General features: G+C 39.0%; 1 protein-coding gene across 5 annotated transcripts in view; it reads right to left on the reverse strand.

Annotated features, from left to right (window-relative positions):
• The window catches only part of LOC309714055 (uncharacterized protein), a 99696-nt gene that overhangs the window by 14771 nt on the left and 69537 nt on the right, over nt 1-15388 (reverse strand). For 2 of the 5 annotated variants that reach the window (XM_082546132.1, XM_082546131.1), the window contains exons 4-5: nt 7827-8459; nt 6208-7501 (exon numbers count right to left, since the gene is read on the reverse strand). In XM_082546132.1, the coding sequence (XP_082402258.1) occupies nt 6809-7501; nt 7827-8459 (1326 nt within the window). In that variant the 3' untranslated portion in view covers nt 6208-6808. Of the gene's footprint in view, nt 1-6207; nt 7502-7826; nt 8592-10433; nt 10540-15388 lie in introns of those variants that run through there. The other 3 variants (XM_082546135.1, XR_014278791.1, XM_082546133.1) reach the window with 3 other exon arrangements.

Below are 15388 nucleotides of genomic sequence, written 5' to 3' on the forward strand. Positions count from 1 at the left end.
TTCAGGAACTGGCTCGCCGGTTCGCGCCAGATTCGAAATAAAATGGGCAGCAAAACACAGCTGATTCCCTCATCACGCTGTGTTGTGGAATTGGATTACCTACGTGCTACACAGTCACTTGAGCATTTCTTCTTCGATGGAACCAGCAAGGAAGAGATTTTTTTTCTCTTCTAATAAAGTATGCACACAGTAATAAATATCACAAATGCTAAGTACCATAATATAAATAAACAACACTACAGATCCTATAATGTCTTTTAGTTTATTAAAAAGTGGAGCGCCACACAGTTTGTGTCATTATCCAGATGTACATAAGCATGATTACACAGTTACTAGGGGTGGGTTTTGATTATCGATTAAAATCGATTCTAGCTTGGATAACGTGATATTGATTCATTAAAATCCTGAATCGATTTTTAATATAAATTTATTTTGCCCCAAACGCCAGAATCTCAGGTTAAACTTCACTAAATTTCAACAACCACCAAACAGCTAAAACAGTAAATGACAGCAGATACACGTAGGCTATTATGCACAAAGACGTAAACACAAAGCGCGGACCCGCCGACACATCAGACTCAGTGAGATGTGGCCTTTCTCACCCGACGGCACGGACACGGTTAGGGCCGAAATCCGACAGCTCGCTGGTTCTGATCTGTCGGCGGGCCTTGTGTTTTACGCCCTTTTTGCGCTGATTCTGAAGCTGTAGGTTTTACCTCTCCAAACAATATTGACTGAACCAGCAGCAAAAGAAGATCCAAACTACGCTTCACATAAACATAGCCATGAATTCCCTCTGACTTTTGCTATTTTGCTTCCACCACGATAAAATCACACGTCATGCACAGCTCGTGGTCTCTCTCTGTACTCCAAGAACAGTTTCCCGTCTAAAAATCAGTTTTCTGCATTATTCACTTGCTTGTTATGCACAAGTCTACCGTTGTTTACAGCGCTGTCGGTCGCTGTTTTTTTCCCTTTTACTTACTTCCAAAAAGAAAACCTAATTTCTGCTGTTCAGTAGGCTACATGAAGTGTGATTTTATCAGTAGGCTACTGAACAAATGTAAACTTTTTAAAATTATGCAAAATGCAAAACGCTTAGCCGTGTCTCTAAACCTCTGTAACTTTTCTCTGCTTCACTTCAGCAGCATCAGGTAATGTTCATATGTTGATTAATGGTTTTCTTTCGTTTTTGATCTACTGCAGAATATTTTTATAAAATCGTTTTTCTGTTTTAGCCTCAGCTACTTTGATACAAAGGCATCTGCTGTGATGCTTACACCTTTGATAAAGTCTCGCAAATCTCATCTTTCTTTTTATAGATATAAAAATATGGAAATGTACTGATCCGTGATCTGAATTATAACATTTCTGACTGTCTGAGGAAAAATTTACCCAGATCGGATTGAATCGATTCTAGAAATCAGTGACGATACCCAGCTCTAACAGTTACACAATCATACCAAAACTCTGTCCTGATAGGTTCCACTTTCTCTTTTGTATCAGACATACTGAGACAATATTCGGGATAAATAATCATGAAAACAATTTATTTATTCAGTTTAGCGGTTTACACGTCACATCATTATAATCACAGAGCTTGTTTCACTTGAATCGTCCACTTGATGGCGAAGTAGAGCAAATGAATCATCACAATGCTTCGAACCATGAGTCGACCAGTTGGATGAAAGCTTCAGTTCATCACGAGGCTTTATATCACCATCACTAGTATTTTGGTCCTAAACCATTCAGAGCTTTATAGACCAGCATCAGAACTTCAAAGTCTATCCTCTGACGGACAGGCAGCCAGAGTAAAGACCTCAGAGCTGGACTGGTGTGGTCCACTTTTTTGGTCTTAGTGAGGACTCGAGCAGCAGAGTTCTGAATGAGCTGCAGTTGTCTGACTGATTTTTTAGGTAGACCTGTAAAGATGCTGTTACAGTAATCAAGCCTACTAAAGATGAATGCATGGACTAGTTTTTCCAGGTCCTGTTGAGACATCATAACAGTACTTACTTTTAAACGTTTACTCTTTGGCCGCTCAGCTTCCACCGTTTTTTTCGGCAAAATTATCCACATCGACCGCCGCGCTATGCAATCTGGGATATGTTGGGCCACGAAGTCTACACCGACACATCTTTAAAATTCAGGGAAATGAAGGACACATTTGAGGGCCGCATTGAGGGCCGCATTTCGAGCAGCCTTTGAATTGGAACAGCCTTTGTCGCGTTGCTGTGACGTAATCGGCCTTAAAATGCGGCCTTTAAGGCTGCAGACCCTGAATTGGGATACAGACCAGGGGCCCGTTCTTCGTACGTCGCTCACTACATCCAAGATCAAATGACACATCCAAGACCAAACCATCGCGCTAACCGTGAGCTCGCTAATCCGGTTCCCCGAACACACCTGCTGTTGACGATTAGTACAGCTGGACGCAGTAATGTGACATCACTGGGTGTCGTAAAAGGGGCTACGCATCGATAGTGGAAACATTGATCGGCAACCCTCTGATTGGTCGGCGAAAATGTCGACGGAGCGCGCTCGGCTCGGTATTTTTCGGCAGCAGAGCAAGAACTCTTGATTGAGGGATTTCAGGAGTTTCAGAGTTTAATCAGAACGCAAGGGAACACTGCAAAGGCTGCAAAAGCAAGGAGAGAGGGCTGGCAGAAAGTTGCTGACAAATTAAACTCGTAAGTAATTTAATAATAACAATAATAATGGAGTGGATTTATATAGCGCTTTTCAAGGCACCCAAAGCGCTTTACAATGCCACTATTCAGTCACTCTCACATTCACACACTGGTGGAAGCAGCTACAGTTGTAGCCACAGCTGCTCTGGGGCAGACTGACAGAAGCCAGGCTGCCATATCGCGCCATCGGCCCCTCTGGCCAACACCAGTAGGCGGTAGGGTAGATTTATTATATTACACTATATTATCCAATATTATATTACATTATATTATAATATGTTATATTATATCCCCTTTCACATTAGAGCCACAACAGGACCCACTAGAACATGGGAAGAGGTAAAAGTGAAATATAAGAATATTCTACAGAATGGTAATATTTATCACTTATATTGCTTTTCGTTTCTTGGAAAGAGACCCTGAAATAATCTGTTTGTTTATAACAGCAACCAAGAAAAGGGCAGAGCAAAAAAAGACAGGTGGTGGTCCTGCACCCCCTCGTCAACAAGTTGGTTAAGTAAATAATACCCTCACGGGAATATCGATATCTCTCAATGAGCACAGTGTCACGCTGAGCTGAAGGATCCTGTCTATCCCGCAATATACGCTGAATTCTGAGGACTCTCCTTATCAATCTTGCACCTTCCGCAATGGGTGGCTCGCGTATACGGACAGGACATGGCTGCGACAGACTTCCCAAATCCACCTTCGCTTTTATAGCCGTGGTCTCTCATCTTGATTACACGAAGTAATTTGCAATTACTGCTCTGAAATATGAATTACATCTGTAATAATCACATACATGTAATAGAATGTTAATAGTACATTTCCCTTTTTTAGGAAATGACCTGTATGTATCTGTGTGAAATCAATAAATGGATCAAGTGCTGCATTGTCTTTAGTTACATTGATGTTATTTATTTATGGTGAAACAGTGGTGGAATATCGCTGTTGCTTTCGTATAAATGAAGCGGACATACCTGCATGGCCGCGATCTAATCCTGTTTACATAAAGTAAGCCTGCTCCCGAGCAGGTTTATGCTTACGGCCCTGCTGCTATGACAGCAAGTCCCGGATGAGCTTCGGGGAACCGAACGATCCAAGATCACGTGAAATCGTCAACAATCAAATCCAGCTAGCCTACTTAGCGAGGTACGAAGAACGGGCCCCAGGAGTGACATGTTTAGCCACATGTTCTCCTTAAGTTGCTGGCTGGCTGAGTGGTGTCCAAGAAACGATGTGGGCTTCATAGATAATTGGCAAACCTTCTGGAGGAAACCTGGTCTTGTTAGGAGAGACGGCATCCATCCCACTTTGGATGGAGCAGCTCTCATTTCTAGAAATATGGACACATTTATTAAACCCCCTAAAATATGACTATCCAGAGCTGGGACCAGGAAGCAGACTTGCAGTCTTACACGCCTCTCTGCAGCTTCTCTCCTCCTGAAACGACAGCTTCAACACAGCATTTAAGCTGTTGTTAGACTATTAAATATTTCACTCTAATGTTGCAACTACCCAGTCACTTCTGTCTTTAAACAAAATATTTTCCAGTTACAGAAATCATGAAATCCAAACTAAAGTGTTACTGTTGCTATATGCATTTACTATAAATAATCGATGATGGTGCTGACATGAAGGAAGAGAAAGTTACAGGTTGCATCCTTTGAGTTTGTCTCCGTGCCTTTGGGCGATTTTTATGACAGATGTTTCTGTTCAATTCTTAAATCAACTTTTCAAAACACAAACACTATTTTAAAGCTTTTAAAGATATTAATGATAATTATAATAACAGTAATAAAAACAAAAGCTCTCAGATCCATCAAACCAAGCAGCAGAGAGAACAACAAGTGAAGATAAAACTTTAACCTTGTAGACTTCATTATGTTCCAGCTGCTCTACAGACGCTGTGACCTCGAACTTAAGCAGGTCGTAAAGTATGTGCAGCTCAATAACTTCATAATTACACAGGGTGTAATTATGAAGTTATGAATTATGAAGAGCAAATATATCCTCTAAATCAGCGTAGCACATGTGCAGCTGCTGGGATTCACTTAAGCATTCGGCTCGTCGCTGTTGCAGGTTTTTCTCTCGCTGTTCTGGCTCACAGCGCTGCAAGCACAAAAATAAATATCCCCAAAGGTGTGAAAGGGAGCTAATTAGTAAGAGTATTGTTACTCTCCCCAGGAGTAGTCCAGCAGTAGAAATCAGTCCAATAACAAGGTGTGTAACATCTAGCAGGGTGACAGAAAAACCCAGGGTAACTTCCAAGGACCTCAACGTCTCTCTCACATTGCGTTTTTTAAACATGTTTCCATTTGTCACTTCAGTCTTTACTCTGAAATACAGGAAGAGAAATCATGGCTGAAACAACTTCTCATGAAACCAGGGGTGTGGTCCAACAGTCAGTTTTGGTGAGGAAGGTTCCTAACTGAGAGAAGTGACCCAGAAGTATCTGTGTAGCAGCCACAATGAATCAAGATCATGAGCTTTATTAACTGATCAAAGTCTATTCTTTCATCTTCTGTATTATTCAGTTTGCATTGGTAATGCCCATTATTGTAATGCTTTTTTAGTTCAGTTCAGTTCAGTTCATTTTTATTTCAAACATTTCAAACATGTGCCTTCACAATCATTACAAAATATCATTCCATTATTTGTTTGAAAAGGAGTAGGCTGAAGTATTTACTTATTTGTCCCTACCCCCTCAAGTTTTACCTCTCATTCATTTAATTTTTTTTGTCTTAAATTAAACAAACAACATATGAAACATATGAAGTAAAACAAAACATAACATACATAAATCAAAACAAGAAATTAGCAAGCCCCACCACAGTATAGTTTCTTTCATATGAAAAATACAAAATGTGTATATTTGCAGATACACAAGTTATGGAAAAACAACAAACCAAAACAAAACAAAATAACAAAAAAGAACCGCAACACCATTACCAGCAACATTACCGTCCTGGGTTAACCCCGTTTTCTTCATTCTTATACTTATTTAAAATTAGGTTTTTATATTTTACTTTAAACTGTTTTATGTTTTGACTGTCTTTTATTTCTTCTGTTAGACTGTTCCATAATTTAACTCCTGCAATTGAGATAGACATAGTTCTTAAAGTTGTTCTAGCACTTTGTATTCTTAAATTCCATTTCCCTCTTAAGTTATACCCACCTTCTCTTTCTATGAACAATTTACAGATTTCTTTGGGAAGCAATTTATTTCTTACTTTATACATTATCTGCGCTGTTTTAAGCTTCACCAAGTCTTGGAATTTGATAGCTTGCATTTTGACAAAGAGTGCATTTGTATGGTCCCTGTACCCTACATTATTTATTAATCTAATGGCCCTTTTCTGTATTATAGTTATTGTTTGTATGTTACTTTTTTAAGATGAGCAAAACTTTATTTTACTTTGGGTTAGATGGGATGAGTGATGGATGGAGGGAATTTTACTTCAGTCACAGAAATCCTAAATAGGAAGGAGGAGCAGAGTTACAGTGGATCACTATCCAGCAGGGAAACAAGATTTATTTCAATTTCTTGGGCAAAGAGTGAGATTTACGCAGTGGGCAAATTAGGGAGATGACACCATCAGATCCCGAGCCCTCCATGTGTTAATCAAGAAACTGCTGCTGTGCTACATCCATAAATAATGAATAAATTAGGAGCTGAAGCTAAAAGGACAGTTTATTTGTACCATCTTCATGTCAACACATTCAAGAACATCACAGATGAAAGAAACATTAAAAACTTCCACACTACATAAAGCAAGAAAAATAGTTTTTCTTTCAGGTGATTTCAGAAAAAACAAAACATCAAAAACCTCCAAGACTCTCTTTGAAAGAACTAAAAACCTTTATTCTCATGGTCCAATCATGAGTGAACTCCCCGATGAAGCCTTGTGTGCTAAAACATGTCAGAGTTTAAAGGTTAAACATGAGTTTCCAAAACGTTTTGCTGGAGAACAATGAACTATTTGACTGAGTTTCAATTATTTATAGACGAGCAAAACCAGAACAGAGAAAAAAGGACAAAACTGACTCAGTAAAACGACAGAAAATAAGATCCCATGTAAATCTGTATTATGTAGAAGTTCAGCCCAGCAACCAGTTCAGTTCAACACAAGTTTAAATGATTCTATCTGAACTCTGTGGAGCCTGATCTCAAGCTTTTTGAGTCTGACACTGAAACCAGAGGATCTTTCTGTCTCTTCAGATTCACTGTGATCCAGTGATGGGAGTGATTTCAGCCCTGAGTGATCACGCTGATGTTTGCACAGAGCAGATAATTTAGTGAATGTTTTGGCACATTGGTAACAGTGAAACAGTTTATTAGTAACGTGGGATCGTTTGTGTGTGGAGTATGAACTGAGATTCCTGAAGCTCTTGTCACACTGGTCACAGCTGTAGTTTCCTTCCATGTGTGTACGTTCATGATTGTTACGACCATTTGACTGTGAGAAGCTTTTGTCACAGTGTCTGCACTTGTATGGTTTCTCTCCTGTGTGGACTCGTTTGTGTCTTTTAAGCTCCCTTGCAGTGGTGAAGGATGACCCACACTGATCACAGAGGTGCTTTTTAACCCCACTGTGAATCAGTTCATGTTTTTTTAACTCACTTGGTGTGGTGAAGCTTCTCCCACATTCTTTGCAGTATTGCAGTTTGTCTCCAGTGTGTCTACGTTGATGTATTTTTAGGGTCTTTTGCTGACTGAAAGTTTTTCCACAAAGGTCACAACGAAAGTCTTTCCCACCACCACAGTGATGACAGGGTTGAGAACTGGATCCATCTGTGTCGCTCTGCTTCTAAACAAAGACACAAAGACAGTGTAAGTCAGTCCTTCAACACTTTTATCCTGAACGTCGCCTGAAATAAAGAGCATCTCTGCAGACGTCCAATTACATTTGACTGTTTCAGTTAACACACTCAGTTTACTGGGCTGCAATAACTACAATACTACCACCATAATACTACAGTAATACTAAAATCATAACTGACATGAAAATCTGAATAATCACTCAGAGCTGCTTTTCCATGCAGTAGAATTGCTAACATGCTAACACAGTTTAATGAGCAGAGTTGTTCCAAACAGTCAGGCTAAAATGACAAGATAACAATATAAATACATACCTCACAGTAACTGCACTTGTAGAGTCTCTTTCTGGTGTGGATCTGTTGGTGTAGTCTCAGGTAATGTGGAGCTTTAAAAGTCTTCTCACACAGGTCACATTTATAAGGTCGTCCCTCAGTGTGGATAAACATGTGTCGTTTTAAGTGTGTGTCTGTAGCAAAGTATTTGCCACACTGTTCACAGCAGTACACATCATGTCTGGTGTGAATGCGTAGGTGTCTATTTAGGAACCCTCTCTGGCTGAAAGTTTTTCCACAGATGTCACAGCTGTATGCCTTAATTCCAGAGTGGGTAACTAGATGCCTCTGTAAGCTGCTACTGCAATTAAAAGCTCTGCCACACTGATCACAGCTGTACGCTTTAACTCCACTGTGGATGAGTTGGTGTCTTTTTAGGTAACGCTTCAAGGAAAAAGACTTTCCACACAAGTCACAGCTGAACGGTCTCTCTCCAGTGTGGATGACCTGATGCTGTTTTAGATGACCCTTCCTAGCAAACTCCTTCCCACACTCGTCACAGCTGTATGGCTTAATTCCAGAGTGGGTAAGTAGATGCTTCTGTAAGTTCCAACTGTGAGTAAAAGCTCTGCCACACTGATCACAGCTGAACGGTCTCTCTCCAGTGTGGATGACCTGATGACGTTTTAGATTAGCCTTCAAAGTAAAATCCTTCCCACACTCGTCACAGGTGTGTTTTTTCTCTCTCTTTCTTCTGTGAGGTTTGTCGGCCTCCTGAGAGCGCTGACTTCTGGCTCCATGTTGGTCCTGCAGTGACAGAGATACAAACAGAGGCAGTGAGTGAAATGCAGTCGTGGAACAAACTCAACCTTCAAACTCCCTCCATTAACACTAGTTTTAAACCTGAAGGTGGAGTGTGGCACCAAACACCTTAAAGGTCTCTTATCCCCACCTGCTGGTAGTTCTAACACATTACATCCAACCTGCTGTTAAAAATAATTCATGACTGTTTAAACACTAAAATCATGCCCATCCCTCGTGATTGTACACACACACACACACACACACACACACACACACACACACACACACACACACACACACAATCACATAAACAGACGCAAACTTTTATATTATTTTATAATTTATTTTATAGTGTTGTTTCCTATTACATATTTCTATAATTTGTATAGATTTATACATAATTATTCAGCGATAATAAATCTTATGTTTGTTTATTCAAAAAGAACCCCATTAGCTTCCATGTTGCTCGTCTTCCGTCAAATACAATCACATAAAATATTATACAATAAAGTGGATTCAAAATATCAACATGATTTGGCTCTTACATCCACAGTGAAGTTTCACAATTGTTAAAATATAAGCAATCAATAATAATAATAATATCAATAACATTGAGGCACATTACACAATTTTAAAAAACAAACCATCTCTTACAATATTTACAACAACTAAAAGCTCTTTAAATCAGCTTTTAAATGTTCATTGAAGTTTTGAATAGTTTGAATAATTCTCTAATTTTATAAGGCAATTTATTCCACTTAAAAGTTGCTCTAAATGTAACAGTTTTACAAAAAGTTACTTTTAACTCGAGCATTTACTAAATTGCAGTTTGTTGAAAACTGTGTAATATGATTATGTATTTCATCTGGATACTGCAGCTGAGCAGAAATAAATGTGGTGTCTTTAAGAGAATTGCTTTCTTTATAAATACAAGTAAGCCATAGAATATTTTAGTCTGTACAGGAAGCCAAGAAAGTTGATTATGCATTTTATCAATATTAGTATAGCATGAACATCTTAATACTAATCTGGACGCTTTATTCTGGACTAACTGAAGTCTGTTAAGATCTGTCTTATTAGCTGCTGACCAAATGATTGAACAATACTCCAGATGAGACATTACTAGTGCATTAATGACATCTTTCATAATTGAAGAAGTGATACAGAAAGAGCATTTCATAGCCATAGCTATGCCTTGTCCCATTTTCTTAATAACAGAGTCGATGTGCTGAGACCATGAAAGGTGGTGATTTATGGTAACTTCTTATGAGCACCTGCAATCGTTCTGGTGCTGTGACATAAAAACAAACGCTGACCCGAGACTCTGGCACACAGTTTTGCCTCTTTTGCTCATTTTAATGTGTGATTAGTGCACAATCAGGGTGCCTTTCATGTAGGGCTGGGCTATATCATACCGTTGACGGTAATACCGGTATAATGTTGGGCAACGATAAGAAAATGAAATATCACGATAGAATATGGGTAAAACGCGCATGCGCAGTGCTTTTGTTTTCATACGCACATGGAGGAAAAAACATGGCGGTGACGGAGAATTAGAAGGGTGAAAGCGGATCGTTGAATGAAACAGATGAACCAGAATTGGTTTGTAAAAATGCTGCAACTTCAGTGGTGTGGAACTGGTTTAGCTTTCGTACGTCAGATACACAACAAACTCTATTTGTGGTAGGACATGCTAGCAGGCCGTCGTTATTACCGTGTTTTTTGTGGAGTTGTAAAGTATTTTGTCTAGTGTCAATTATATCATCAGCTACATCGTTATCGCAAATTTTCAAACGTATATCGTGATAAATATTTTTGGTCATATCGCCCTGCTCTGTCTGTCACCTTCTGTGTTGAGCTCATTGTTTTCTCTGTAGTGGCTGAGCTGAGTCCAAGTAGCTGAAAATGTTCCTCTGCTGCTCCGTCAGACTCTTCTCCTCCTGCTGATCAGCTGGGACACAAAACAGATCTTTGTTAGGCTCCACACTGCACTGAAGAGTCAAAGTGTCTCATATGTTCATCTGACAAGTAAAAGAACACATTTGTTTCCCGAGGTGGGAAACTTATTGGAAACAAACACAAAAGGCTTGAGCACCGATACCTGGCATTGCTGGCATTGCATCTTTCAATGCCAGCAATGGCAGGTATCAGTGCTCAAGCAAAGACAACTAACCTCCACCACTATTTTTTCATACGGGCAACCGCCCGTATCAAAAACCGCTACTGTGTGTGTCACAAGTTAATCTGGCTGTAGGCTATGGTACTTGGCCAGAGGTTGCGCTGGTTGACTTGACTCCATTTGAGTGCACAAAAAGTAAATTGAACACTTTAGTTGTGAAGCGAAATTGAAAATCGCCCGTATCAAAAACCGCTACTGCCTATACTACTGTGCTTTGATGTCGCTCGTAAAGGTGAAACGTTTGAGAACCACTGCTACAGAACAATGGAGATTTCCGTTATATGGTAAAGCCTGCAACTCACGTGATGCCCAGAATTGTACAATCCGATTGTTAAGTGATAACGGGACGAATCCTACTTCCGGGCCTAAAGTAGTCTGCGTTTAATATGGCTTTTGTGTTGTTAACATGTTTAATTAGATTAGATTAGATTAGATAGAACTTTATTAATCCCTCGGGTGGGTTCCTCTGGGACATTCGATTTCCAAAAAAGCACAGCACCGACAGAAGTTACAGAGTTACAGAATATTATATATATATACACACACACACACACACACACATATATAAATACAGAGACAATATAAATAAAATATACGAAGGTATACGAATATACGAATGTTATGTATTTTCTTCTATTTGATCTCAAAAAGCTCCTAAAACATTCAGTGATCACTGTTGACCTCCCTCGGCTTTTATTACCGCTAATCATTTATTTAAGCTCAGTTTTTAAAACCTTAGGATGTAACTACAGCCCAGCCCATACAGCAGTATATGAATGACTAACCTCGTATTGTGGATGGATTAGGGCTGGGCGATATATCGAGTTTTTAAAAAATATCGATATATTTTCATACGAGATATAAGATGTGACAATATTGTTTATATCGATATAGTCTATGTTATGTTATAATTATACTTGTGGAGCCGCAGGTTTGCCTCTCTTTCGTCCACTTTTGTCTCTACGCAATGTTACTCTGCCTCGCCTCTCATTCACTGAACACAACTCCGCCTCCCTCATTGCTTCACCTGCAGGCAATGACAAGATGAAAGCGGAAAATCTCCGTTAGCGAGTTACCGTGCGTGGGGCTGGACGGCGTCAACGTGTTAGCGAGCTAACCGCGCTAGCGAGCTAACCGCGCTAACGACATGCAGCCCGGAGGGGCTGCACGGCCTAAAATCCTTTCATTTTCTCAAAAATCGTCAGTGCGCCTTATGTATGAATTCTGGTTGTGCTTACTGACCGCGAACCGATTTTATGTGGTACACAGCGCTCAGCAATCTGTCAAAAAATGTTTTAATATGACTTTGCTAAGCTACGGAGCTGCACCGCTTGATGGATTGTCGGAGGATTACGGCTACCGGGGAGGAGCCTCGCGGAGTGATACGTACTGTGTGTGTATAAGGACCACAAATGGCACCTGTTCAGAGACGTGGTGCAGCTGTGAAATCTGTCTCTTTGTTATTACGCTCAGCGTCTATTAGTTTACATTTTGACTGCACAATTGTGAGTTTTTTGTTATGCGCAAAAACAACATTGTTTTCTTTTATTTATGGACCATGATTATTTAATAAATGCTGATAATTTATTTTTAAGTAATTTCTTCATGTACATCTACGCTGTATGTAAATAAAAGTGCCCGTGTGACATCTGGGACACAGTGTGACTAAGAACTCTCTTTTTGTTCTCAACTTATGGCTTTAAAAAAAATATCAAGATATATATCTTATATCGCCATCCAGCTAAAAAATATCGAGATATGAATTTTGGGTCATATCGCCCAGCCCTAGGATGGATTATCTCAGTTGTTCTCCTGGCTGAAGTTTGGTCGTTTTACAGCATCCTGCCATGCGATTACATTTGTTCCTGACCACCGAGTACACTCACACTAACTTTTATCGAGTGGAAAAAAAGTTAGCTTGTTTATATTATGCTAACATGGCTGTGTTGCTAGCGGTCACGTAGCACATCATTATATACCAGCTAGCCAAACTTCAGTAACCCTACAAACGTCACTGCTGTTAATTTTCCTGTCTTCATTTATGCTGGAAGTGATAACAGAGTTGTACGTTTTAATTTGTTTCCAAAACCCCGCAGTCAGGACATACTGGATTTAGATAGAAGCTAGCGAGCTAACTCCCTGCTAACTTCTAACTAGTGATGTGACGTTCTGTATCGAGGCTTTGAAGCGTGTGTCGAGTAATGGAGGAGGCGTTTCCGCGAAGCGCGTTGTCACTACCCGATCCGTAATAAACACTAGAGAATCAAAAAACCTAAAAGACAAAATTGATGGCATGTCCAAAACACTAAATCATTGGTTGACGAGAGATATTACAATTTTTGGACACAATCTATTATCCAAATCAGAGGGCGTCTCAAAGATGGTTTATCCAGCATACTCACTATACATTACCCTATACCCTAACTCTATAATCTATCAATTCATTTGGCGCAATAAAACACATTACATTAAAAAATCACAACTTGTCAAAGATTACGCTAAAGGTGGTATAAAGTCAATTGATTTTCAATCAATGGTTGGAGTATTTAAAATAAACTGGATAAAAGCCTTCCTCTTGAAACCTGACTCCATATGGTTCCATATCCCAAAAAATATTTTCAAAAAGATGGGAGGGTTGGATTTTCTCCTGAAATGTGATTTTGATATATTGAAGTTGCCTGTGAAACTGTCAGAATATCATAAGCAGGTCTTGTCTTATTGGAAGATGGTGTTTGCCCATAACTTTTCACCACATTGCTCCACCTTGTGGAATAACAGAACAATTACAATTAATAAGAAGTCATTGTTTATTAAAGAGTGGTTTGAAAAAAACATAATCTTTATAACAGACTTACTTGATGAAAGGGGTCAGTTTCTCTCAGTGGGTGTTTTTAATGCTAAGTTTAACATTCAGTGTTCCCTTAGAGAATATGACAAGGTTTGTAAGGCAATCCCCTTACCTCTGTTGAGTTTGATTCAAGGTTATTTGTATTACTCTAAGGCACATATTAGTCTACCTTCTTTACATCTAAACCAGATTCCTTTGACGGATAAAAACTGTAATAATAAAACCATGAACAAGATATTTAAAAACAAATTATTTCACGACTTTAACAGTAACACAAAACTAAAAGGGAGTAATGTTAAAATAACGAACAAATATACGCACTTTTTAAAATGGCCTATCCCCCCCAAAGTCAAAGAAATGCAATTTAAAATAATTAATGGATATTACCCAGCAGCTGAAATGCTTAAAAAAAGGTTTGGGTTTGAGGTAGAGCCATGTGGATTTTGTTCACAAAATGCGGAAAGTATTGATCATTTGTTTTTTTCCTGCTCAGTAACAACTGACTTCTGGCAAGATCTAGTAGACTGGTTGAGTATAAGAATAGATGGGATGACCCCACTGACTCTAACACAAGTTTTATTTAATAATGGTGATCCATCTAAGGAACTGTCCATGCTACACAAGGTGGTGATAATTATGGGCAAATACCACATACACAAATGCAAATGGCAAAGTAAAAGACCTTCCCTAACTGTATTGAAAATTGAATTAAAATCTTTTTTGTCATCTTTAGAATTACTGAGGGATTCATGTAAAGAGGCTGCTTTGATATGCGACAATGGGACTCAATCTCTATCCTTTTAATGATTGTGTTTTTGGTGTACTAAGTAAGCCACATGTATGTTAAAGTGTTCGCAGAAAGGAAACTGTTATATGTCATAAAAATGGCCTTCATATATTTATGTATATGTATATATGTGTTTTGTTTTTGTTTTGTTTTTTTTGTTTTGGTTTTGGGTTTTTTTCGTTTGGTTTCTTATTCAACCTTTTCGAGATGTTGTTGCACAAATGTTGTCTCCCAACGAGAGATTGTAATATGTGCATAAATTTAATTAAAGTATTAAAAAAACAAAAAATAAAATAAAAATAAAATAAAAATAAAATAAAAAAAGAGAAAAAAACAACAAAAAAAAAAACTACCCGATCCGTACCGGAAACCCGATCGGTACCCCGCATGCGCGTAAGGTTTCTACTTCCGGTCGTAGCGTTTTACGATAGTTATGGGTCAGAGTATCTGTTAAGATGTTAAGAATAACAAGTATATCTTAAAATGTTTGCAATAATGAAGCATTTCAGTACAATGTAGACAAAAACGAAAAATAAAAAGAAAGTTACGGATCAGGACTCTCCGATCCTTACTGCGCGTGTGTAAAGTCTGACCGTACAAATCGGGTCAACCCGATCCGTACCGCGCATGTGCAGATGTTTTCTTCTTCTTCTGTTCGTTTAATGGCAGTTTACTCCCCAGTGTACGAGGATACCGCCACCTGCTGACGGAGCGAATAAACCCTATTATAAACTGAATTATCGTCATTACAAACGTGTGTTAAATCTGATTTAGCGATAGTCGAGTGTGTTTATGCTTGTCTGTGAGGAGAGGATTGTTGGAATAGTGATGATGATGTGCGCTATCACTGTCAATTGTCAGTAAACACTTAATCTGGCTGATGAATCTACACGTGAGATATTACAAAGTCTGCATTATTAACTCTGTAATTAGGCGCCATTCTTCTTATTTTACGGCGCTGTTGCTCAATCGGGGGACACTCTCTG

The sequence above is a fragment of the Aulonocara stuartgranti genome, assembly GCF_965226115.1.
Source record: "Aulonocara stuartgranti genome assembly, chromosome: 9".
NCBI lineage: Eukaryota > Metazoa > Chordata > Actinopteri > Cichliformes > Cichlidae > Aulonocara > Aulonocara stuartgranti.